The sequence below is a fragment of the Melanotaenia boesemani genome, chromosome 24 (genome assembly GCF_017639745.1).
Source record: "Melanotaenia boesemani isolate fMelBoe1 chromosome 24, fMelBoe1.pri, whole genome shotgun sequence".
NCBI lineage: Eukaryota > Metazoa > Chordata > Actinopteri > Atheriniformes > Melanotaeniidae > Melanotaenia > Melanotaenia boesemani.
The window spans coordinates 21,985,599-22,010,141 of record NC_055705.1 but is presented as its reverse complement, the minus strand read 5'-3'; the positions used below and the strand labels follow the sequence as shown (position 1 = coordinate 22,010,141).

The following is a 24,543-nucleotide window of genomic DNA, read 5'->3' as shown; positions in this document are numbered from 1 at the left end:
ACACACAATTCTCCTCAATAGACTGTCTTCCATTGAAATCTCCCACACAGCTCTCAACTGGTCTCACTCCTGTCTTTCAGGCTGCTCTCAATTCATCCAAATCAAGTCCTTTAGTTCCCACCCTTCTTCCGTTACATCAGGTGTGCCCCAGGGCTCAGTCCTGGGGCCTCTTCTCTTCATTATCTATTTCCTTCCTCTTGGCAATATTTTACGTAAATACAACATCCATTTTTACTGCTTCGCTGATGACACCCAGCTCTACCTCTCTAGCAGGAGGTAGGTGCTAGAGTGCCGCTTGGGATAAGTCATGCCTTAACAAGCCCATAGAAGAAGACAGGACACACCTGCACAATGTTACCTGTACTGCAGGCCCCGCTGCATCCAGATGTCTTTTCCACTAGATGTGAGTAATTCTTTCACACTGTACCTTGAAAACATATGAACATAGTCAACATGAGTTTGCACACGTGCTTCATGTCTTCTTCTCTGTTTTGGGGTATTTCTGTGGCAGGGTAATTTACAGGCCTGGCATTTTACTACAGCATTGTTGAATGGTTTTATGTGGATACACATGCACTGCCCATCCAAAGAAAATAAATTTGCACTCTGATATTACATTGGATTGGATATGTCCATTTATTATTAACATGAAGGAATGAGATAACCAAGTTGCAGTCAAGGATTACTAACACAAGTGTATGATATAACTTAAGTCGTGGCCATAGATTACTATTGCAAGGAAAGTAGATATGTACAGTAAGTTCTAGGTTACGGATTACTGACGTGAGGGAACTTGACAGCAAAATTGTGGCCAAGGATTACTAATATAGGGGAACTATTTAAAGTCATGGTCATGGATTACTAATTTAAGAAAAGATAACCAAATCGTGGCCAAGGATTACTGTTGCAATAGAACTAGATAACATAGTTGTGGCCATTGATTACTGACGCGCAAGAACAAGACAAAAGTAATTGTGGCTAAGGATTACTAACGAAAACAAAAAGATAAGACTTGGCTAAGAATTTGTTATGCAATAGAACAAGATAAGCACGTCATGGCCATGGTTTACTAGCCTGTGGGAATGTGATATCCATGTTGTGGCCAATGTTTTGTGATGCAAGAGAACAAAATAATTTACTTGTGACAATGGATTACTATTGTGAGAGACTGAGATAACTATGTTGTAGCCATGGATTACTAACACGTCTGAACAAGATAACTAATGGCGGATCTATACTCGCGGCGTCTCCATCACCGCCATAGGTCCGCAGAGGCTCGACGCGCACCCCTGCTACGCAGACGGTTCCACGGAGGTACTCCCTTGTGATTGGTCAGTTTGGGAATATGTGTTGACGGATATCTGGATCTTCTTGCTGAATTTGTGTAGTAACCACCGTTTTTAAAAACAATAACCAGTGGATCAAGTTGATGAGACGCTGATCGAATTATTTCTTCGCTTTCTTCCACAAGCTAATAAAGACACTGAACCATACTGGTCACCATTGTTGTTTTAAAACAGACAATACATACCGAACTGAAGTGAACCATCAAAAGAACTCTGTGAGTTTACTGGCCGATACCACCCCTGCTGCCACCTTCAGATTAGGAGGAGAAACTGCAACACCACCCCCTACGCTCAAGTGCAAACTCACCAGCATCAGCTACGCCGTAGCTGACCGCACACAGATGCTGCGCGAGTATAAATCCACCTTAAGTCTTTGTCCAATGCCTGCATATCATTCCAACCTGTGCCTTCAGCACCCAAATTAAGTGTCTTACTGAAGGTTCCTGTTGTGATAGTTGCAGGATGTAACCACACCATCATGGTATGTAATATTTTGTGCTTTTGAGTAAAATATAATAACTTATATTATAGTTTAGGCAGAGTTTGGTGGGACTTGGAGAACAATATCACTGTGGAGCTACGGTTGAATAATGAGCCTGGTGTCCTGTCCAAGTCTACTATTTTGTAGTCAACTATTCAACTAGGTGAACCCACTAAGCTCAGTTAGAATACTCTAATTCATTCATTCATGATTAAAGCATGGCCACTAGTTAATTATCTTATTCCCTTGCATTGGTTATTCTATTTTCTATTGATGTCAGCAGAGGGGCTCTATTTTATTGAACTTGAAGTGAAGTTTTTTGGAAGTAAACAGAAATTGTGTATACAAAGTGAATGTACACAGTATTAGATGTATGGCTGCTGCAAAAATGACACAAAGCCACAAAATGACATTTTCCTGTTTATTTTTTCATATTTGTACATAATCTTTGTATAATCAACATTTGTTTAGCAGGTTATTTTTTCAAATACAACTAAAAGAGTGTCTATTGACTCTGTTGACTTTTTCTCCACCCCAAGAATATTTAAGGTATCATAGAAAATTTCTGCTGTTTTAATCATATTTACAGGTGTGGGATATTTCCAAGTGTTTGGGATGACTTTCTTGTGCTGTGTTTGTCTTGTTGCTGCGTCCTCAACTCGACACAAGTGGCTTCTGATTTGTTTTAATCCACATTTTCTCTCTGCTGGTTGATTTTCTCTCCTTCTGCCTGCAGAAACTCCTGTAAAAATGTATTATTACATTATGAGCTGATATAAAACTCAAACAAGTCATGCTCATCAATTACCAAATAAAATCTTATTTTAAGAAATTATTTTTGATTAATCACCTGACTGACTGATTAATACCTCTACCTAGTGATCGCCTTGGCGATAAGATAAGCAAGCTCAGCCATATTAAGGACCATGCAAATAGAAGAGGCAGTGGCCATGAATATGGTGAAGATGGTTTTCTCTGTGGGGCGTGAGATGAAACAGTCCACCAGGTTAGGACAAGGCCACTGATCACACTGCACCAGCCGTGGCATCTGGAAACCATCGTACACCACATACAGGGCGTACCTGGAGAGAAAAAAGACATACTGTGTGCTTACACCAAGCTAGCAATCCACTAGACCACGACAACATCAGCATCTTACATGAATCCAGCCTCAAACAGCAGCCTGACCACCAGGCTGCAGAGGTACATCCACCAGAGGGCGCCAGTTATTGGATGTCTCCGCTTCTTCAGAGCCTCCAAATCCTCCTCTTGGCTCTTGTTGCCAAGCAAACCAGCTCTGCTCGAACTCTAAAACACAGAGAGACGTGACAAGATAAAAACTAGTCAAGATACAACCACAAAACACAGCAAAAAGTGTCAGGACAGGACAGGACAGGACAGGACATGACATGACATGACAACCCCTTATCAATTTTGTTAACAGACATCTGTTTTTACTTTTCAGGGCGGTGACATAGTCCTTTGACTGGAAATCAGAAGTCATAAAGTAATTTTAAACAGCTAATACCAGCAGATTGTAATCAGGATTTGGTACAGAAGCAGTATGTAGTAGTAGTGATGTGCGATATCGCTGATTTTCTTTCCAATCTGATACCAAGTAAAGTTCGAGTCAGTTTTAACAATACTGATCCAATACAAATACTTTTTAACGAAAGCTTCATGTGTTTGGAAATGAATTTCAAAGCAGCCTACACAGAGGGGAAAAACTGATAGTACGCTTTTATAGAATACTTTGCAACTTAAACTGAAATTACCAGTAAAATATACAATAAAATAGATAAATCCGGCATCCAGCGTCCTTACCGTCTGTTGAACTGATGTGAGCTGATCTCAGGGACACAAATTCATTCCTGCCTGAATTCATACAGCAATTTATTATAGTATTCATTTGTTCATTTGTTTATTTATTTATTTCATAACCACATTTACTACTGCACATGTGAACAAAACAAGATGCCTTAGTTTTAAGAAAGAGAGGAACTCCTGTTGGAACATCAACACAAAAACCTGAAGCCAGCAGACAGATGAAAACCACTTCCAGCATCAGTGCTACACAACTCCACATTTCTCCCTCTATACCTGTGTAGTACTCAGAGAGTACCTGATAATACATGGATAGTATCTGATGGTACCTGCCAGCAACATCACAGGACACCTAGTCTCTGTTGTCCTAGCAACACCTATCCTTCACCTCGGCTGGTCTCATCATAATCTCATTATGTTCTGTGTAATGATAATTCTAAGATGTTGAAGGTTTGGTGTTGATATAGAAACTTCTGTTTTCACACACACATTACACATCACACAGCGATCAGCTCTATATGTGACTCAGCTTCAGACTGAGTACCGAGCGGAGCGTGCGCTCTACGCTGCCCTTTATTTCACATATGACTTTGGCAGGTGAAATAAGTCATTCCTACCCACTGGGCATATTTTAGATGAGATCATTACTTCCCACTGTTTTCCAGTTAGGGATAAACTACGTATTTATCCCAAATTACTAAAATATCAATATTTCTAGAACACAAATAACTGGTATCTGAGGGATTGATAGGCAAGGCTAATTTATTTGTACAGCACATTTCATGTACAAGACAATTCAAAGTGCTTTACACAAAACAATACAGCAGGGTGCAAAAGGCAATACATGTGCATTAAAAAAAAACAAAGATTAAAAGAAATGCAATTAATGAAATAAAAACAGAGGGGGAAATGCTAAAATAAAATTTATAAAAAGCAAGGAATAAAGTTCCAGCGTGGGGAAAGACAGTATTAAAACATGATTCCAGGTTAAAAGAACCAGATGTAGATTTTGACATTGAAATAGAAACTACTGAAATGCAGGCTCCTGATAGAGGAGTCGTTGATCGAGTTGATGCAGTCTAGGTGGTATTTGAAGCTCAAAATGGCCAGCGGGTATTGGCAAGTTGAGGTCAAACTCTCACAGTTCACATGGGTTTTTTTTTTTTTTTTTTTTTTTGCATTACCTTGCAAAAAATGATAAGCTAACAGAAACGAATTACATGACCATGGGAAAGTTCAAGTCAAAATAACACACTATTTAGCCCAGTCTGGGGAAACAATAACTTTGCTCCAGGCTGAAATGACCTGGGCTTGTAATTGTGGGCAGACAGGGGAGTTGGACTAGTGAGCGACGTCTATGGATGGAAGACTTCTAACATTTGAACAAGTCATTTCTAAATTTACTATCCCCCGTCAACATTTTTACAAGTATTTGCAACTAAAGAATTTTGTCACGTCTCATCAAAGCAATTTTATACAAACTCCTGCTTTGTTTCAGAAAAATTTCTAACTAAAAATTCATGTGGTGAAGGTATGATTTCTGTACTGTATGAGTTGCTATTGTCTTCTTCTGCTGAATCTTCTATTTCTAAACTCAATGCTTGGAAAACTAATCTACAGGCAAAGATAACTAAGAAACAGTGGAGGAACGCCTGTAAGGTAGCCCAAACACAGGTGGACCATACACGTCTAAAAATGCTGCAATTTAATTGGCTAATGAGAAAACAGAAAAAAACTTAACAAATTCAACAAGCACATCTCAGATTTCTGTAATGCATGCAGAGAGGATAAGGGTACTTTGCTCCATTGTTTATGGTTATGTCCCAAAATTATGGAATTTTTGGAAGAAGATTTTGTCAGTGAAACTAGTCCTGGTCATTGCTCTGTCGTGAAAAGAAATGGGCAAACCGAGCATTGCAAAATGGCTCTAAGAATTGTCTTTATGTTAACCACTGAAAAAAATTACATACATTCTAAAAGATAAACATGATACTGAGTGAAAGGCCATTTTATTTTATAACTATATGAAAAAAAAAAAAAGATTTGATCTATCTGCTGAGGATACCTGGGACATCATAGCTTTCCCTGTACAGGTCTACAGTCATATGCTGTATTTTAACAACACTACTCACCACCTAAGGACTCTCGTGGACTCAAGTACTGATTATAATGTAGCTTAATGTTTGTTTGTTGGTTTGTTTATATGTTTTCACTTTGTACATATATATTCTGTAAAAATGTCAATAAAAATTGTTTTAAAAAAATATACTAATACATGTGACATTATGTCAATGTTAACAGAGGAAGTATAATGTTGTGAAACAGAGTTTTAACAGATGAATTACATGTATAGATGAAGAAGTTTCAGTATCAGGCATGTTGCTGCTTTACTGTTTTGACTGCATGTGTTTTACTTAAGGCTTGTGTTTAGGATATAATGTGCAATGATATGATTTATTGATTTGTTTTGTCTTTTCCAACATGCTGGATTACCATTATAAAACAATATACACTGCCTGGCTAAAAGAAAAGTTGCCACCACTCTAATATTTGGTTGGACCGCCTTAATCTTTCATTACGGCAAAAATTTGCTGCATCATTGTTTCTGTAAGCTTCTGCAATGTCACAAGATTTATTTCCATCCAGAGTTGCATTCATTGTCCACCAAGACCTTGTATTGATAATGTGAGAGTACTTGTACAATAGCACTAGGCATAATGGTTGTATCACTATATCTGCCTCTGTTCTTACCCTGATGCTCCATCACTCTGGAACAGGGTAAATCTGGACTCATCAGACCACATGACCTTCTTCCATGGCTCCAGAGTCCAGTCTTTATGCTCTCTAGCAAACTGAAACCTTTTTCTCCAGTTAGCCTCACTGATTAATGGTTTTCTTATGGTTACACAGCTGTTCAGTCCCTTGAGTTCCTTCACATTGTTCATGTGGAAATGTTCTAACTTTCACTATTAAACATGGTCCTGAGTTCTACTGCTGTTTTTCTTCCATCTGATTCCACCAAACATTTAAGTTATGACCGATCACCATCATTCAGGATGTTTTTCTGGCCACATTACTTCCTGGAAGACGATGGTTCCCCAGCATCCTTCCAGATTTTAATCATGTGTTGGACAGTTCTGAACCCAGTTTTAGTAGTTTCTTAGATTTTCTCTGCTTGATGCCAATGATCTGACCCTTCTTCAACAGACTAACATCTTTTCCACGACCATGGATGTGTCTTTCCACATGGTTGTTTAAAACATGAGAAGCTACTCATTACATCAGTTGAGGTTAAATAACTTGTTGCAGCTGAAAGATAATCACCCTGCAGGAATTATCCAATAGGAGGCTCCTGCCTGTTAGCTTCTCTGTCATTTTCTATCGCACAAACAGCTGATAAGTTATTGGTGATTTACTAAATAAACTATACATTTTTATTAATCATCATTACTGTAAATTATTTTAATGCCATGTATTGTAAAACAATGAACTGCTAAAAAACAACATTCTCCAAAGAAAAATTTAAAATAGATTTGATTATTATGTAGTTATTTAACTGGAGATTGGTTATACTGCATGTAGCTACAACTTAACTTTGTATATGTCTGTCATGATAGAACTGAATCATAATGTTCATTTGATACACTTTTGCTTATGAAAATGTCATGTTTGGTGAGAATAAAACAGCACACACCTGAAGAAGCATCTTCTTATCTCTATGGTTACGGTAAGCCACATACATAGCAACCAGGAGTGTTGGTGTGGAGACAAAGACGAGTTGAAGACACCAGAGACGAATGTGGGAAACTGGGAAGAACTGATCATAACAGACATTCTCGCAACCAGGCTGCGAAAAAAAAGGACAGTCAGTCTTGCTAAACTGCCTGAGCAAGGTTAAAGTTTATCAACACAGCAGGTGGTGGTGTAAGTTACGTTACACATGACTTCAGGAAACAAAAGTGGTGGTATGGGTCACATTTGAGAGAAAAATTAGGAGATATCTTAAGGAGTTCCTTTTAATGGGGCATTTTGTTTTTATTTCTTTTTAAAACTCTTATTCTCTACTAGCAGAAACAGTCATTTTTCGTAAAATTTCAGTATTCTTAGCTAGCATTTTAGCTAACTGGTACTAAAGGCTAATAGCTGAGAGTGTTAGCTAAGCTAGCTCATTTTAAAATATTCTCTTTTGCACTTCTGAAAATGAGGGAAAATATGAGAAAACCATAATACATTTTAAAATACTTTACAAATGCATCATTTTTAACCAAGGAATTTAAATAAATTTAGCACAGAAATGATGGGAAAAGACAACATAAATTTTTTTTTTCCCACGTCAAGATTCTTCTTCTTTAGGATTATGTGAATAAAGTTAAATGTGGTATAATAGTATCACAAGATGAGAAAAGTGGAAATGTACATTGACTCAGAGAGGAGACAAATTTTCAAACATCACCTAGCAAAAACATGGTGTCAATTTCAAGGACAGTAAACACAAATATGTGAGACAATGATGATAACCGCACATACACGTAGTTAAAAACACTTTTAAAATGATTAGTGTATCTTTCACTTTTAGCTTTTTCCTTTTTCCAGTTTTCTTAGCTAGCATTTTAGCTAGATAATACTATAGGCTAAAAGCTCAACTAGTTAGCTCTTCCATGTTATTTTAAAATACCCAAAAAACTTAAAATGTTTTGTTAATGCCTGTGTTCTCTTTTGCACTTCTTAAAATGAGAGGAAAATTTTAGAAAAGAAAAAAAAATCTAAAGTCATTTACTTCATTTTGCCACCAAATAAAGATGATGGACCAACTGTACAGAAAAAGTCTTTCCCATGTCAAATTTATTCTGCTTTAGGATATGAATAAAGTAAAATATACAGAATCACATGCTGAAAAAAAAAAAACAATAGGTTTCCATAATGACTCAAGGAAGTAACGATTTCCAATAATCAGTTAACTTAAATGTAGGGTTAATTTCTAGGACTTTAAAAAACAAGAAAATTAGTAAAGCAGCCATTATAACTGTACATACACATAATTAAAACTGTTTTTTTAAAAAAAAGGAAAAACCAAAAAGAAATAAAAACATGCCGTCTTGTTTTAGCTAGCATTTTAACTGCTAATGTAAGCTAAGAGCTGAGAGTCAGCCATGCTAGCTCATTTTAAAATACATAAGCATTTAGAAAGGACATAATGTGTTAATGCTTGCGTGAAATGAAAAAAGACGAGCTAAAAAAAAAAAGCCTCAAAGATTAAATTGTTTCCAAACATTAGCTAATACAAGCTGGTCACAGTTATCTAAAATTATAGCAAGAAACTTCCTGAGTGTCTCTTTAGTTAAACCCAGGCATCATTTGTCATTATAATTGAATAACAAATGATGGCTAGGGTTTTTGTTTTAAACTTTTTTGGAAAAAATGTTTTAACTGCTTTATTACTATATTTTGTTATTAAGACAATTCCATTACAATAAAGACAATAACAGAGATAAAAGCAGGTGATATGAAACCACTGGCTGGATGCCCTACCTGTAGTGTGTTGCAGACAAAATCAGACTGCTCGTCCCCCCAGACGCTCTCTGCAGCAACAACCAGCACCATGACCCGGAAAATAAACAGCACAGAAAGCCAGATTTTACCCAGAGAGGTAGAGTGGCGGTTCGCTCCGACCAGCTGAGCGTACAGCGCAGGCCAAGACATCTTGTGGTTGAAGAAAAAGACAAGAAAATGAGAAAGAGAGTCAGAAAAGTGGCTTTGATGCAAGAAAAAAAAATTTTTTTTAAATCCTTATAATCTAAGAATTAAATCTGGGAAAAGTGGATAGATTCAGTAGTGTTTCTATCAGCAATACATTTGTAGGAGAGACAAATTTTAGACATTTGGAAGGAAGTCTGTGGCACAAGATAAAAGTAGAGACAGCCGCTGAAACAAAAGACAAGTTTGAAAGAGGAAGGGGATGAAAAGGAATGAAATGAGAGGAGGATAGGAAAAGGCCCATTGCCAATATTCATGTGAACTGATGAACCTTTCTGCCCACTAGACTGAGCCCACTCTAGTAAAACTGAAAACAATGTACAACTGAGCTTCACCATTCACAAACCCAAGTTAACCCATTTTAAGGTTTCTGTCATTTTATTCATTTTAAAAATAGCATAATTTGACCTCAAACTGTTTGTTTTGGCTCAAATTCACTCACTCACTCCTAAGGAGAATTTAGAGTGACCAGTTACCCTAACATGCCCCAGCCGAGGCTCGAACCAGTGACCTTCTTGCTGTGAGCCCACTAACCACCACCCCACTGTGCAACAACCACTTGCAGTTTTTTTTTCTCAAGTTACTGGTCTTTTCCTTAAATCTCAAGTTTTCCTCACCTTGTCTCCGGTATGTCAGGTTATTTGGCGTAAAATATTCCACATATTTCTTTCCTGCAGGAAAATAATATTAAACACATGCAGATCAGGACTGTCACGCTGGAATGTGAAGGATCTGAATCTGGAGGAAAACAAACCTGAAGCTCCAGAGTCATCGGCATGAAATCAAAGATGCACCACCAAGTGTGAAGCCGACCAGGAAAATACGATGACTTCCTGTGAAGCTTCACAGTAAAACCCACTTTAGTGCAACGTTTTTGGAGGAAGAAGCATCACAAATAATACAGAGAATAAGTACTTATATAAATGGTATTAAGGGGTAAAGACAACAAGTACATTTATATTCAAACACTACACATAAATCATGATAAATTGACTGTGTTGTATTTAATTCAGTAATTCTTTTTTAACTTAAAGTGAAAATATAGTTACACCCATCCATCCATTTTCTGCCACTTATCTGGAGTCGGGTCGCGGGGGCAGCTGCCTAAGCACGGAAACCCAGACTTCCCTCTCCCCGGCCACATTCACCAGCTCATCCGGAGGGATCCCGAGGCGTTCCCAGGCCAGCCGAGAGATGTAGTCCGTCCAGCGTGTCCTAGGTCTTCTCCGGGGCCTCTTTCCGGTGGGACGTGCCCGGAAGACCTCACCAGGGAGGCGTCCAGGAGGCATCCTAACCAGATGCCCGAGCCACCACATCTGGCTCCTCTCGGAGCCCCTCCCGGATCACCGAGCTTCTCACCCTATCTCTTAGGGAGAGCCCGGCCGCCCTGCGGAGAAAACTCTTTTCGGCCGCTTGTATTCACGATCTCATTCTTGTGACCATAGGTGAGGGTAGGAACGTAGCTCAACCGGTAAATCGAGAGCTTTGCCTTTTGGCTCAGCTCCCTCTTCACCACGACAGACAGATGCAGAGTCCGCATCACTGCAGACGCCGTACCGATCCGCCTGTCGATCTCCCGCTCCATCCTCCCCTCACTCGTGAACAAGACCCCGAGATACATGAACTCCTCCACTTGGGGCAGGACCTTACTGCAGACCCGGAGAGAGCACTCCACCCTTTTCCGGCTGAGGACCATGGTCTCGGACTTGGAGGTGCTGATTCTCATCCCAGCTGCTTCACACTCGGCTGCAAATTGCTCCAATGAGAGCTGAAGATCACGGCCCGATGAAGCCAACAGAACCACGTCATCCGCAAAGAGCAGAGACCCAATCCTGAGGCCACCAAACCGGATCCCTTCAACACCTCGGCTGCACCTAGAAATTCTGTCCATGAAGGTTATGAACAGAATTGGTGGCAAAGGGCAGCTTTGGCAGAGTCCAACCCTCACTGGAAACGATTCTGATTTACTGCCGGCAATGCGGACCAAGCTCTGACACCGGTCATACAGGGACCGGACAGCTCGTACAAGTGGGTCCGGCACTCCATACTCCCGGTGTACCCCCCACAGGAGTCCCCAGGGGACACAGTCGAATGCCTTCTGATAAATTGAAAATTAAAGAGGTTTTCATGAAGCCAGCTCAGTAGAGGTCTCCACAATAACCATTTTAGCCCAGTTTGGCCCCATCATGTCCCCTAGTTCGGGGGCAACAACATTGTCTTTCCAACAAGGAAGAAAGTTAGGTTTTTATTATTTTTTTAAGCTTTCTTTTTTACATGGAACTGGAACCAACACAGACTTCATCAGAGTTATTGTTTACTGTGTTAAACGGATTTTATCTTTCCATTCAGAGACATTGAAGAGGAACACTTTGAATAAAGGACTGTCTCCATCCATCCATATGGACGAGCACCTTTGTGTGTGTGTGTATATCATATATATATATTGGCATGAAACTTCCCTGGAACTGGAGACCATCTGGAGCCAGCCCCTATTGAATGTTTTTGTTATTGTACATTAAGGCAATAATGTATATTTTCTTTCACCAGAATTATTGCAAACAGTTGTCAGAGGCAAAGAATAGTTAAGTCATCTTTATCTCTGAAGAGAGTGTGTGGCCCTTAACTTAATCATTGTCCTGCAACCTATGTTTACAAAAGTTACATGAATTTTATGTTTGCAGTATTAACGAAAAAATAAATAAATAAAAAAATCAGCGCCGGTTGTTCGACACTGAGCTTGTGCACTCAGAGAGCTAAAAAAACAAAGCTGCTTTGTATATCGAAGGTGTGTATAAAAGTGTGTGTGGTTTATTTGTGGCTGTAACTGGATACGGGTTGAGAGTGAAAATGGCTTCTTAGATCCAAAGCACCTCTTGCCAGCAGTCACCCTGCAGGACAGTGCAGCTCTCTGTGATGCTAATGACTGTGACCAATGAGTGTTTCCCACTGTTTGCTGAAGTGTAGGAGACAGAGCAACTTCCTCAGTTTGGAGTGTGGATGCTCTCAAAACTGAAAGAAAGATTTCTGAAGACTCAGTAGTTTGCTATACATGATTTGCATGTCCTGCTTCAGCTCCTGTTTTCAGGGTGCAAACCAGGAAGTTTTATAGATGAAAAGATTTCCAAACTGGAGACATCCCAGCCAGATACTCGTACCGCTAAATGAGCATCATTGGTCTCTAAACATCCTGGACTGAGAAAGAGAGGGCGTCAGTGATTCTAATGGAGTCATTTGGGGAATAACAGCGACACTTATTCCCGATTCATATCAGTGAATGAGTATCAGTGTCAGGGCAGGACTCAAAGGGCCACTGTTTGATCTTTCAGTCAGGACAGGGCTAAAACAGCCGGGAGCACTCTGGCGGATTGTTTCGGAGGAAGGATCAAGAGCTGATTGTTAAAGTAGCTCCTGGTCCCCGATCAGCCAGCCAGCCAACAGGAGAACAGAGGGGGGCACTGTCAGGAAGCACGACCACATCCACACATCGTACAATCACATACTGTACAACGCTCACATGTATGTTACCCAGGAAACGATACACACTCACCATGCACAGTGTGATGGGTGAGGGGGAGGGCAGCATGTGACTGAATAGCAGGTTTCAGTCCTGTAGGAGGACTTGGCAAACTGACTGATCCCAGATCCTTCCCTGAGAGTCTGTAAAAGTACTCTAAAATCTCAGCTACTTCTAGGTTTTTGTTGTTTTTCTTTGATAAAAATACAATTTAATGTGGAATAAGATTATGTATATTATATTATAATCTGCCATTTCACAACAAATCTGTCCTCCCTTATCAGAATGAAAATGAAAGGGGTAGTGCACCCTAGCCTGACATTTTTTAGCTGTTAACAACATAGCATCACTTAACTGTGATGAAAACTACATATACTGGTGATAAAATTTTTAATTTTTTAATTTCTTTAAACACAGGTTTTTGTGTGTCAAAAATGGCTCATAATGCCCTCTACAAGGTTTATATATATATATATATATATATATATATATTTTTTTTTTTTTTTTTTTTACTGGCCACCACTAAAAAAAGGCTGGTGCATAAAATATTTACAGTTAAATTAAACACTGAATTCTAAAATTTGAGATTTGTACCATATTGCCAAAATGATGGCCGGATTGAGAGATAAAAATGACCCCAAATGGAGCAAAACGTCCAGAAGATGCACAAGGTTCAATGTTCTCTTCATGCTCTCAAAGCAGCAGCATCATTATATCACTATAAAATGAGAAAGTAAAATCTTATAAAGTAACTAAGCTACTTTTGGATTGACAATACTACCAAACATTAAATAAATTAATGACATTTCCCAACAGCATAATAAACCAGACCCATGCTGACATTTACAGATTGTCAGTGAACATGTCAGAAGCTCAGAAAGCTGTTATTTAAAGTGAACGATGGCGTGTCGGTACGGCACTGATCTTACAGCCGTCAGGGCCAATAACAACCTGTATCTTCCTGTTAATAAATCAGCAACACTGGATCACACTGTTCCAATCAGATTATGATTAGGTAGTCAGCCTAATTTTGCCCCCCAGCAGCAGCTCTGCTTTGAACTTAGACAGGAAGGTCTTTTACAACCTCGTTCCTGTCATGTTTAACCAGTTGATCTTTTAAATCAGCTTCATCAACTATGACCTGTTTACAACCTGGTTTTTTGCCTTTCGCAGCACCAAAACAGCCCTGCTAAAAATCACAAACGACCTCCTTCTCTCATCTGGCTCTGGACATCTCAGCATCCTCATCCTCCTCGATCTCACTGCAGCTTTCCACACCATCAACTACACCATTCCTCTAATTTAACATCGTCAGATCATCTAATGGAGAACAGTCGATCCATATTAACAACTCCTCCCTGGCCCCTCTGGCCCATGCTGTTCCCCAAGGCTCCGTGCTTGGTCCTCTCCTCTTCATCTTCTATATCAGGTGTGTCCAGCTCTGGCCCTCGAGGGCCTCAATCCTGCAAGGAAACATTGAAAACCTGCAGGACTGCAACCCTCGAGGACCAACTTTGGACACCCCTTCTCCAATGTTCCCTCTAGTCTGAAAACTTGTGCAATCATGCGCTGCTCCCTCGTTCTCCGCACACAGCAAATCTCTGCAGTGCATGAAATAAAATCCAAACTGAACTGTAAATAAAAGAAACACATAACAATACCAGTCACTCAGTGCAACGCATCGAGTGACAGGTGGGAACAAGCAGTAACTACAGCAATAACTAACACTGTCCAGCCAATGATATGATGCGGTTCTCACGTATTTACTTACGCAGCTAATGTCATTAACTGAGCTTCCTCCAAACATGCTGCTGTTTTGCAGGTTAGCTAAAGCTGTGGCGGAGGTAAACGCAGCTAGTGCTAACTCTTTATTATGGTGAAACAAACTGGCACATCCACTAACCAAGCCAAGGTAAAAAAATAAATGCTGTTCTTTCAAGATGGAATGGCTGTTGGAATATGTGCAAACTGGGTGATATTTTTTCTTTTTCGAGTAAAAAAGGCTGCAAAGCCAAAGTAGAGAGTGAGTTTTTAGAGGGAAAAGGGTGGACTGAAAGGAAGTTGGACTATCTCAAGTGTCACATTTAGCAGAAAAGTCATTTGAATGCTGTGGAATTGTACAAAGACAAAATATGGGAATAGGGATCGGTACATTATTGCAGAAAGCTGGCGAAACAAAAATTATGCCTTTGAATTTGGGAACTCAACTAATTAAAAATGCACCCTGGCATACCCTAATAGTAGACGAGAGAACAAACATAACAGTTCGCAAAATGCTAGTCCTAAATACAGAGAGGAAAATGACATTCACTATAAAACTGTGTTTCGTGACATCATCCACTGTTCACAGTATCGTGCAGCTCAGTTTTACTACATGCATGGACTGGACTTGCAGAGGATGGTGATGCTGACCTCCGATGGTGCCTCAGTAAAGCTCGGAAAGCACAACGGAGTTGTAGCTTTATTAAAGCGGCAAATAACATACCATAAGGAACAACATTGATATTGACATATTTGATTTATTTGTATACTCAGACCCATGAAAAATTAAGGGGAATATTGCCCTGCTCTATACGCTCCCTCTCGTACGGTGGCCAGGACGTGCATAACAACATGGGATCGAGTGAAACACTTTTTCATTGTCATGATGCACATTTACATTATAGAAACAATGTTTACATTTACAAAACAAAAGTACAATACCAAAACACTTTTACCAAGGACTAAACACCTTTACATTTCAGGAAAAAAAAACTGTTGTACAAAAAAAGGTGAAACACTTTTACAATCTTTGATGCAAACTTACATGTGCAAACCATTTTTACAAAGTTCTGATACACTGGTGTAACACTTGATGACAAAGCAACTTTACATTAAGGTGAGACACAAGTTCAGGAAACACAAAGATATGACCCAGTGTTTCACCAAAATCTGTGACCATCAGAATCTGTGACCACAAGGGGGCGATCTTGTATATTTCTCTGCACGTACGTCTTAGAAAAATAGTAAAATCTTGAAAACACTTTTATTGAAGTCTCAGTAGATTATGATGCAGGTACAGTAAAGTCACACATTCTGATAGCTAACAGAAATGGTGACCTATGTCACCCCTTTAGTCTGGACTCTTCTAACATAATGTGACCCTCTCATAGCCAGGATCACAGAGGTTTTCTAAAGTTATTTATTCAGAAATGTAAAGTTCTTAAATCCTTGGTAAAAATTTGTTTCGTAAATGTAAATATGGTTTCAATTATGTAGATGTGCATCGCGTGAATGAAAGGGTTGCAGTGGATGTAAATTCGTATTGCAAAAATGTAAAAGTGTTTCACTCAATGTAATAGTGGTGGTCACTTCCTGGCCACCGTACTATCAGCCATATCATAATGAGATTATAAATTACTGGTCAAAGGATTTTCATTTTAAAAAAAACTAGAGAGGAGCTTCCTTAAAATAAATAAATAAAGACAATGTACAAAAAAATGAAAAAAGAAAAAAATAATAATAAAATTGAGAACATGGACAAACAGGGTATCCAGATGCTAATATACCAGTGTGAAATGCAAGAGAGAGCTGCAAGTCGACTGAAAATGAAACAAAAAAGTTAAAATAATTTATAAATTTGCTTAAAGAAGTGGTCAGTGTCTATATTAACTCAGTGGTTTTTCTACAGCAAGATAATGGATCTAAAAACGTTCCATTAGTACAACAAATGGTCACTTCAAGTAGAGTCAAGAGTAAGCCATTTTATAATGCATGTTTTTTCTTTTTGGCTTTTAAATGTGTCTTTGGCAAAGAAATGTAAATTTACACTACTGAAACACAAAAGGCTAATTGGCGTCAGTCAGGAGGGTGGCAGTAACCCAACATCTCAAAAACATACTGAAAGAAGAAGAAGAAGAAGAAGAGGCGGCGTTTCAAAGTCACATGACCGGAAATCGAACGTCTCCCTCTCCGCTGGCTGCTTCTGCTGCAGTAAAAATTAAAACGAGGAGGCTGAGAAATTAAGCCATATTTTTGTGGAAAAATAACAATGGCCCTTGAATCTCGCATCACACAGGAGGAAATAAAGAAGGAGCCAGAAAAGCCAATTGACCGAGAAAAGGTAAACAACTGGATTTTATAATATAAAACCACTACACTTGTTTACCATTAGAGCCCCGAGCTAACCAGGTCCGCTAATCCTAAGCTAACTTATCAGAGTGAAATAAGACAAATCTTTGAAAGCAGCATGTAGCATATGTTACATCTAACGCAGCATGTATTGGTTACTTTGAACTTTTACAGGTTCGATTATTAATAAGTTAAGTTAAATGGATGTAAAATAAGATCGTGGTGCGTCCTGGCGCTAGCATGCTAGCTAAACTGCGTTCAGCGTTTAACGTGAAAAGGCTTTTCTTTTTTTTTTTTTTCTTGTTTCCAGGCAACCGTTTTTACAACCAATTGTGCAGAAATACAACTGAATAAAAGCATAATCGACGGAGTAAAATAACAATTTAACTTATTTAACATGTTTACCCGTAAATTCATTAAAATGTTCAGTCTTAAGATTACGCTGCTGTATTGTGGCTTTCATACTGCTTTTTATACGCAAAGCTGTTTATTCTGTCTCCAAATATGAATATTTTGTTCATAATTTTAGTTGCAACAATCAGTGTATGCTTCAGAATTATTTAATCAAAAACAATACATTTTATTATGACCACTAGTGAACACATCGATCAGAAACTGGCATAGTATATATTCTGGCGAAAACCTGCAAACAATAACAGTATTTCTTTTTCTAATGATTTTGATGTAACTCTAGAAAGCTGATATTTTTTGTTGCAGACTTGCCCCCTCCTCCTGCGAGTATTTACCACCAACAGCGGCCGACATCACAGAGTAGACGAATTTGCTCGAGGCAATGTTCCTGCCAGTGAATTGCAAATATACACCTGGTAAAACTTTTAAACTTTTCATGCTAATGTTCTGTTATCCTGTGGATCCATATGGAAATTGAAGCTGATTTCTAATTTTGTGTCTGGCTGCAGGATGGATGCAACTCTGAAGGAGCTAACCGGTCTAGTAAAAGAAGTGTATCCAGAGGCCAGAAAAAAGGGGACACACTTCAGTTTTGCCATCGTCTTCCCAGATAACAGTAGGAAAATGTATAAGTAAGTATCACACAGCAATCAGCACAGCTGGACTTGTGGAATCAAAGAGACATGATCTTGTAATTACATGTGTACTTCATTTAAAGTGTTTCCGTTTCCACTGCTTTCAGTTTGAAAAAGATTGGCAGCACCATATCTGGCAGAAAAGGCCCGGATGACTCCATGACGCTGCAGTCTCAACGTTTCCAGATCGGAGATTACCTGGATATAGCCATCACACCACCTAACAGAGCTCCACCCCTCAACACACGCATGAGACCCTTCTGAGCACAAACACATCAACACGTTATCGTTTCAGCCGTCTTAAATGGCTTTTCTTTCTTTTATAGAAACTTGATGTTTAATAAAGTTTTCTTTTTCCAAACACAGACTCTTTTAGTGACTCTTATATTATGTATTAATATTGTCAGCAAATAAAAATAAACCCCAGTTCCTATAAAGCTGGCATTCTGTGTAAAGTGTAAATAATAATAGAATGCAATGATTTACAAACACATATTTTATTCCCACTAGAACATTAAGAACATCAGATGATGATATTAATCTGATGGCAGCAACTCGTCTGGAATAAGTAGTTCCAGGGTGATGTTCGGCACGGTGGAAAAATTAGTTCCAGGATGATGTTCAGCACGGTGGAAAAAGTAGTTCCAGGGTGATGTTCAGCACGGTGGAAAAAGTAGTTCCAGGGTGATGTTCAGCACGGTGGAAAAAGTAGTTCCAGGGTGATGTTCAGCACTGTGTAAAAAGTAGTTCCAGCGTGATGTTCAGCACGGTGGAAAAAGTAGTTCCAGGGTGATGTTTGGCATGGTGGAAAATGTAGTTCCAGGATGATGTTCAGCACGGTGTAAAAAGTAGTTCCAGGGTGATGTTCAGCACGGTGGAAAAAGTAGTTCCAGGGTGATGTTCAGCACGGTGTAAAAAGTAGTTCCAGCGTGATGTTCACCATGGTGGAAAAAGTAGTTCCAGGGTGATGTTCACCATGGTGTAAAAAGTAGTTCCAGGGTGATGTTCGGCATGGTGTAAAAAGTAGTTCCAGGGTGATGTTCGGCATGGTGTAAAAAGTAGTTCCAGGGTGATGTTCAGCACGGTGTAAAAAGTAGTTCCAGGGTGATGTTCGGCATGGTGTAAAAAGTAGTTCCAGGGTGATGTTCAGCACGGTGTAAAAAGTAGTTCCAGGGTGATGTTCGGCATGGTGGAAATAGTAGTTCCAGCATGATGTTCGGCATGGTGGAAAAAGTAGTTCCAGGGTGATGTTTGGCATGGTGGAAAATGTAGTTCCAGGATGATGTTCAGCACGGTGTAAAAAGTAGTTCCAGGGTGATGTTCAGCACGGTGTAAAAAGTAGTTCCAGCGTGATGTTCACCATGGTGGAAAAAGTAGTTCCAGGGTGATGTTCACCATGGTGTAAAAAGTAGTTCCAGGGTGATGTTCAGCACGGTGTAAAAAGTAGTTCCAGGGTGATGTTCGGCATGGTGTAAAAAGTAGTTCCAGGGTGATGTTCAGCACGGTGTAAAAAGTAGTTCCAGGGTGATGTTCGGCATGGTGTAAAAAGTAGTTCCAGGGTGATGTTCAGCACGGTGTAAAAAGTAGTTCCAGGGTGATGTTCAGCATGGTGTAAAAAGTAGTTCCAGGGTGATGTTCAGCACGGTGGAAAAAGTAGTTCCAGGGTGATGTTCGACATGGTGTAAAAAGTAGTTCCAGGGTGATGTTCGGCACGGTGTAAAAAGTAGTTCCAGAGTGATGTTCAGCATGGTGTAAAAAGTAGTTCCAGGGTGATGTTCAGCACGGTGTAAAAAGTAGTTCCAGCATGATGTTCAGCATGGTGGAAAAAGTAGTTCCAGGGTGATGTTCAGCACGGTGTAAAAAGTAGTTCCAGGGTGATGTTCAGCACGGTGTAAAAAGTAGTTCCAGGATGATGTTCAGCACGGTGTAAAAAGTAGTTCCAGCATGATGTTCAGCATGGTGGAAAAAGTAGTTCCAGGGTGATGTTCGGCATGGTGGAAAATGTAGTTCCAGGGTGATGGAAAAAGTAGTTCCAGGGTGATGTTCAGCATGGTGGAAAAAGTAGTTCCAGGGTGATGTTCAGCATGGTGGAAAAAGTAGTTCCAGGGTGATGTTCGGCATGGTGTAAAAAGTAGTTCCAGGGTGATGTTCAGCATGGTGGAAAAAGTAGTTCCAGGGTGATGTTCGGCATGGTGTAAAAAGTAGTTCCAGGGTGATGTTCAGCATGGTGTAGCATCTCTTCTTCTAACAACTATCTGGAAACGTCTGGGAAGTGAGGAGACCAGTTTCTGGAGTTTTAGGAGAGGAATGTTGTCCCATTCTGGTCTGATCCAGGATTCTAGCTGCTCTACAGTCCTGGACCTTGGTTGCTGGATTTCTGCTTCCATGATGCTCCAGATGTTGTGTACTGGTGAAAGGTCTGGACTGCAGGCAGGCCAGTTCAGCAGCCGGACTCTTCTCCTGTGAAGCCATGCTGCTGTGATGGATGCAGGATGTGGTTCAGCATCGTCTTGCTGAAATCTGCAAGGCCTTCCCTGAAAGAGACGTTGTCTGGATGGGAGCAGATGTTGCTCTAAAACCTCCATGTACTTTTCAGCATTGATGGAGCTTCACAGATGTGGAAGCTGCCCACGCCATAGGCACTAATGCAGCCCCATCCCATCAGAGATGCAGCTTTTCACCTGTCCACTGATAACAAGCTGGATGCTCCCTCTCCTCTTTACTCTGCAGGACACGCCGTCCATGCTTTCCACAAACTAGTTCACATCTTCATCCAGGTTTCCACTTTGCCTCAGACCATTTTAAATGAGCTTTGGTCCAGAAAAGACGGAAGAAGCTGGTTCTGGATCCTGTTCACATCTGGCTTCTTCTTTCCATGATGGAGCTTTAACCTGCATTTGTGGATTTCAGGGTGAACTGTTCACAGACAGTGGTTTCTGGAAGTCTGCTTTAATGCAGGGCTGCCTGAGGACCCCAAATTCACCAGCATCCAATTTGATCCTTAGACTAGTCCCATACACACAGAGATTCCTCTTGATTCTCCAGATCTTTTGATGATATTAGACAGTGTAGATGGTGGGATCTTCAATCTTCACAATTTTACATTTAGCATTTTTCTGAAATTGCTCATTTTACCAGATTTTACCATGAAATGGTAAAACATCTCAGTTTCAACATCTGATATGTTGTTTATGTTTAAGTGGGAATATAATACGAGTTCACAAGATTTAGAAATGTTTGCAGTCTGATTTTATTTACATTTTATTGTGTCTTAACTTTTTGGAATTGTAGTTCCCTGTTTAAAAAAAGGCAAGGGGGCATGTTTACATCATAAAACTCTAGAGGCTCTGAACTTTTAAAAGATATAGTTTATCAGTTTAGTAAAAGATGTTGATTTGAAGCAAAAAAAACTGTACTAAAATACACATTAACTAATTTAAACATTGGGTTTGAAGATATATGAAGCCAAGAAATAAAGGCGTGAATACCTTCTGTTTGTATTGATGTCCAGCGTTGATGGAGAATTTTGCTTTGAAAGGCTCAAGCGGAAGTTGTAGTCTTCTGGGGCGCATGCGCTGTTCCACATACCGTCAGCTATCTGTAATAACCGTGTTAGCATTCTGAAGACAGGAAAAGTAGAGATTTGCGCAAATATCGCGGGGTGAAATGTTTCGTCGGAAACTAACAGCTCTAGATTATCATGACCCAAACGGATTTGACTGTTCAGGTAAGGAAAAAGGAGCCGTTTGGCCAGGACGCTAAGTTAATCGATGAACGTGTGTGGACGTATCAAAGGTCCTTTCACTGTAAAGAGACAGCAAAATGCCGGACTAAAATAGTAACTTCAGGTTCCTTTTTATTATTTAGCAACACATATGTTTGATTAAATATCCTTAAATATATATTTTATAAAGACTGGACTAATCCGGCATAGTAAGTTTTTTTTTTCTTACTACAGAAATCTGAGATGTTATCGTAAGTAGCAGCTGAAATGTTGTCATCTGTTTTTTGTTGAGTAAATACGCATCTGTTTCTCATCTCTGCTCAGATGAAACACAGTACAGGAACTGCATTGTGTGGCTGGAGGACCAGAAGATTCGTCATTATAAGATAGAGGACAGAGGCAACCTAAGGAACATCCCCAGCTCAGACTGGCCCAAAGCCTATCAGATGGTCAGACTGCTGGAGGATGCAAGAAATCCAGACTTATTCCTACATATGCCCCCTCACACTCACCAGGATGCTGAGTTCTGCTTGTGTTTTCTCTGTGTTTGTGCAGTACCTGCAGGATTTGAACTGTCCGTTTGGAGTTCAGGAGAAACACGAGGCTGTAGACTGGTTACTGGGCCTGGCAGTGCGCTATGAATATGGAGATAATGGTAAGATGAAGCACACCTGATGTTATTATTAGACCTACTCTGGGAAATTCTGCTCTAGACTGGAGGTGTGTTGCCAGATCCTGCTGGTTGAAGTACTGATAATGACCAGCAGATGGAGATATAACAAAAGGAACAGTTTCTGTGGGTTAATTTGCCCCCAACCAAGCAGCATACATGTTTGGATCATTTAAAGGCTAATATATTATTTGTTCATGGATATGTTTTGTGCATTTCTTTTTAGTGGAAAAGTATAAGAACTGCCAGCCGCTGGCAGCCTCTGGAAACAGCGATAAGGTGGTGGACCCGCTCATCAACCTCGATGGTCAGTAAAAACAGCCTATTGCTACCTCTGCTTTTATTCTTTTAATTTTAATCTTGTTTAATTTTAAAATTTTAATTTTATTTGGTTGCATTTATTTTAAATTTTATATTTTTAAGTTTTAATTGATTAAAATTTTATTCTATTTTTAATTTATTACTCTTCACATTTAATTTGTTTTACTTTTCCTTTAAATTTTACTAATTTAATTTTATATATATTTTTTAAATGAGTTATTTAAAGTATATTTTTTTATTCCTATTCTCATTTTTATTTTATTTACTTTTATGTTCATCTTAATTTAATTTTTCATTTTGTTTTTTATTCTACTTTAATTTTAAATTTTTAAATTTAAATTTTATTTTCTAATTTATTCCTATTCATTAAAATTATTTTCTTATTTGCAAATTCAAAGAAAACTTTATGATAAAAGACTTTATTAATCAGTGTGATTAAGTGTTCTGCATTTAAATGTTTATTCACTTTAATTAAATGTTTAATATGAGTTTCTGCAGAAAATAAAAACAAGCAGCAGGTTTATTTTTTGTAAATCATGTCAGTTTTGACGATTATTTGATTTATTTATTTATTTTGCAGGTAATTCTCCAGATTTTAAAGCAGGCGTTACAGCTCTGGCCAACATCCTAAAGATACAACGGCATGATGATTACCTGGTCATGCTCAAGGTGTGTGATTTGCTTTCTTTCTTTATTTTTAACCACTCCTGAAAGGTGCTCAAGTTAAACGTCAGAAACATGTGAACATCTGGAAAATGGAGCCTAAAAGAGAAAAATAAGAAAAGCTGCTTGTTGAGTGATCTGAATAATATTTTAAACACAGTTGATATTTAAGAGATTAGTTCAGGTAAGGCTTAGACCAGGGACTAGTTTCCTTGCTGCAGCAGGGAAACTTCTAAAACCTGCAGCACACCGGCCTTCGAGGACCAGGACTGAGGATCCCTGGTTCAGAGTTTGACTCACTGATAACTCTGTTTTCATGACGACGTTGCAGGCCATTCGTATTCTGATCCAAGAGAGACTTTCTCCAGAAGCCATTACTAAAGCCAGCCAGAACAAAGAGGTAAAAATGATTTATTCCTCTAATGCACCATCAGTGCCATAAAATGATTTCTGCAAAAGCAACGTTGTTATATTTTTTCTCTCCAGGGTGTTCCAGTAGCCTTAGACAAGCACATCTTGGGTTTCGACACTGGAGGTGAGCTCTCATCATATTTGAAGGAATCCCTGGAAGGTCGAAAGGAACAGAAATCAGCTCGTGCATCCTGTAAATTAAACATCTTTCCTCCTCTTCTCGCCTCCAGATGCCACTCTGAACGAAGCTGCTCAGATCCTCCGACTGCTGCACATCGAGGAGCTGAGGGACCTGCAGACCAAGATCAACGAGGCCATCGTCGCCGTTCAGGCCATCATCGCTGACCCCAAGACAGACCACAAGCTGGGCAAGGTCGGCAGATGAGAGCGAGGAGGAAGAAAGGGACTGAACCACAGGAGATTTTAATTTCACCCTCAAAGAAAAGGCCTTTTTCTTTTGTTGAAGTTGTTTGAAGGACATGAGTTTGCAGGTGTTGCATGAGATGGAGCAGGTTTGAGTCCAGGTATCAGATGCCAACAGCCGTTTTTGTAGAAGATGGTTAATAATAATATGAATGAGGCTGAATCTTGTCAAGCTCCTGTGATATTCAACTAAAGGCTGTATTTGTTTTCAGATATTTTCTGTTCCTGCTGGTGGAATAAATTATTATTTGAGGTT

General features: G+C 39.4%; 3 protein-coding genes across 7 annotated transcripts; 2 read left to right on the top strand and 1 right to left on the bottom strand.

Annotated features, from left to right (window-relative positions):
• Positions 1 to 2,234: 2,234 nt before the first annotated feature.
• On the bottom strand, positions 2,235 to 22,389 carry LOC121635650 (gap junction beta-6 protein-like). 5 transcript variants are annotated; one of them, XM_041978916.1, is made up of 8 exons: positions 22,312 to 22,389; positions 10,160 to 10,246; positions 10,023 to 10,076; positions 9,181 to 9,351; positions 7,346 to 7,498; positions 2,987 to 3,135; positions 2,703 to 2,909; positions 2,235 to 2,569 (listed from the first exon to the last, which is right to left on the bottom strand). In XM_041978916.1, exons 4-8 carry the CDS (start codon positions 9,349 to 9,351, stop codon positions 2,482 to 2,484), a joined length of 768 nt encoding a protein of 255 aa, XP_041834850.1. In that variant the 5' UTR covers positions 10,023 to 10,076; positions 10,160 to 10,246; positions 22,312 to 22,389; the 3' UTR covers positions 2,235 to 2,481. The 5 variants fall into 5 exon arrangements, with proteins under 5 accessions (XP_041834850.1, XP_041834851.1, XP_041834848.1 ...); XM_041978917.1 differs by lacking the exon at positions 22,312 to 22,389 and adding an exon at positions 21,564 to 21,633 and having other exon boundaries at positions 2,678 to 2,909; XM_041978914.1 differs by lacking the exon at positions 22,312 to 22,389 and adding an exon at positions 21,564 to 21,633.
• Positions 16,842 to 18,436, top strand: sap18 (Sin3A-associated protein). Its single transcript, XM_041978920.1, has 4 exons — positions 16,842 to 17,021; positions 17,747 to 17,856; positions 17,950 to 18,072; positions 18,183 to 18,436. Exons 1-4 carry the CDS (start codon positions 16,950 to 16,952, stop codon positions 18,337 to 18,339), a joined length of 462 nt encoding a protein of 153 aa, XP_041834854.1. The 5' UTR covers positions 16,842 to 16,949; the 3' UTR covers positions 18,340 to 18,436.
• On the top strand, positions 21,643 to 24,540 carry rtraf (RNA transcription, translation and transport factor). Its single transcript, XM_041978919.1, has 8 exons — positions 21,643 to 21,802; positions 22,124 to 22,248; positions 22,355 to 22,454; positions 22,696 to 22,776; positions 23,371 to 23,459; positions 23,785 to 23,853; positions 23,940 to 23,988; positions 24,095 to 24,540. Exons 1-8 carry the CDS (start codon positions 21,742 to 21,744, stop codon positions 24,247 to 24,249), a joined length of 729 nt encoding a protein of 242 aa, XP_041834853.1. The 5' UTR covers positions 21,643 to 21,741; the 3' UTR covers positions 24,250 to 24,540.
• Positions 24,541 to 24,543: the final 3 nt, after the last annotated feature.

What these genes read in the sequence shown, in the direction of transcription:
- LOC121635650 (XM_041978916.1), bottom strand. Translation starts at nt 9,351, where the DNA reads ATGTCTTGGCCTGCGCTGTACGCTCAGCTGGTCGGAGCGAACCGCCAC. An exon ending in TTGTCTGCAACACACTACAG is followed by an intron (nt 7,499 to 9,180) that starts GTAGGGCATCCA and finishes TTTTTTTCGCAG; the next exon opens with CCTGGTTGCGAGAATGTCTG. An exon ending in ATCGCCAAGGCGATCACTAG is followed by an intron (nt 2,570 to 2,702) that starts GTAGAGGTATTA and finishes ACATTTTTACAG; the next exon opens with GAGTTTCTGCAGGCAGAAGG.
- sap18 (XM_041978920.1), top strand. Translation starts at nt 16,950, where the DNA reads ATGGCCCTTGAATCTCGCATCACACAGGAGGAAATAAAGAAGGAGCCA. An exon ending in AGCCAATTGACCGAGAAAAG is followed by an intron (nt 17,022 to 17,746) that starts GTAAACAACTGG and finishes TTTTTGTTGCAG; the next exon opens with ACTTGCCCCCTCCTCCTGCG. An exon ending in GAATTGCAAATATACACCTG is followed by an intron (nt 17,857 to 17,949) that starts GTAAAACTTTTA and finishes GTCTGGCTGCAG; the next exon opens with GATGGATGCAACTCTGAAGG.
- rtraf (XM_041978919.1), top strand. Translation starts at nt 21,742, where the DNA reads ATGTTTCGTCGGAAACTAACAGCTCTAGATTATCATGACCCAAACGGA. An exon ending in GGCCCAAAGCCTATCAGATG is followed by an intron (nt 22,249 to 22,354) that starts GTCAGACTGCTG and finishes GTGTTTGTGCAG; the next exon opens with TACCTGCAGGATTTGAACTG. An exon ending in CTATGAATATGGAGATAATG is followed by an intron (nt 22,455 to 22,695) that starts GTAAGATGAAGC and finishes ATTTCTTTTTAG; the next exon opens with TGGAAAAGTATAAGAACTGC.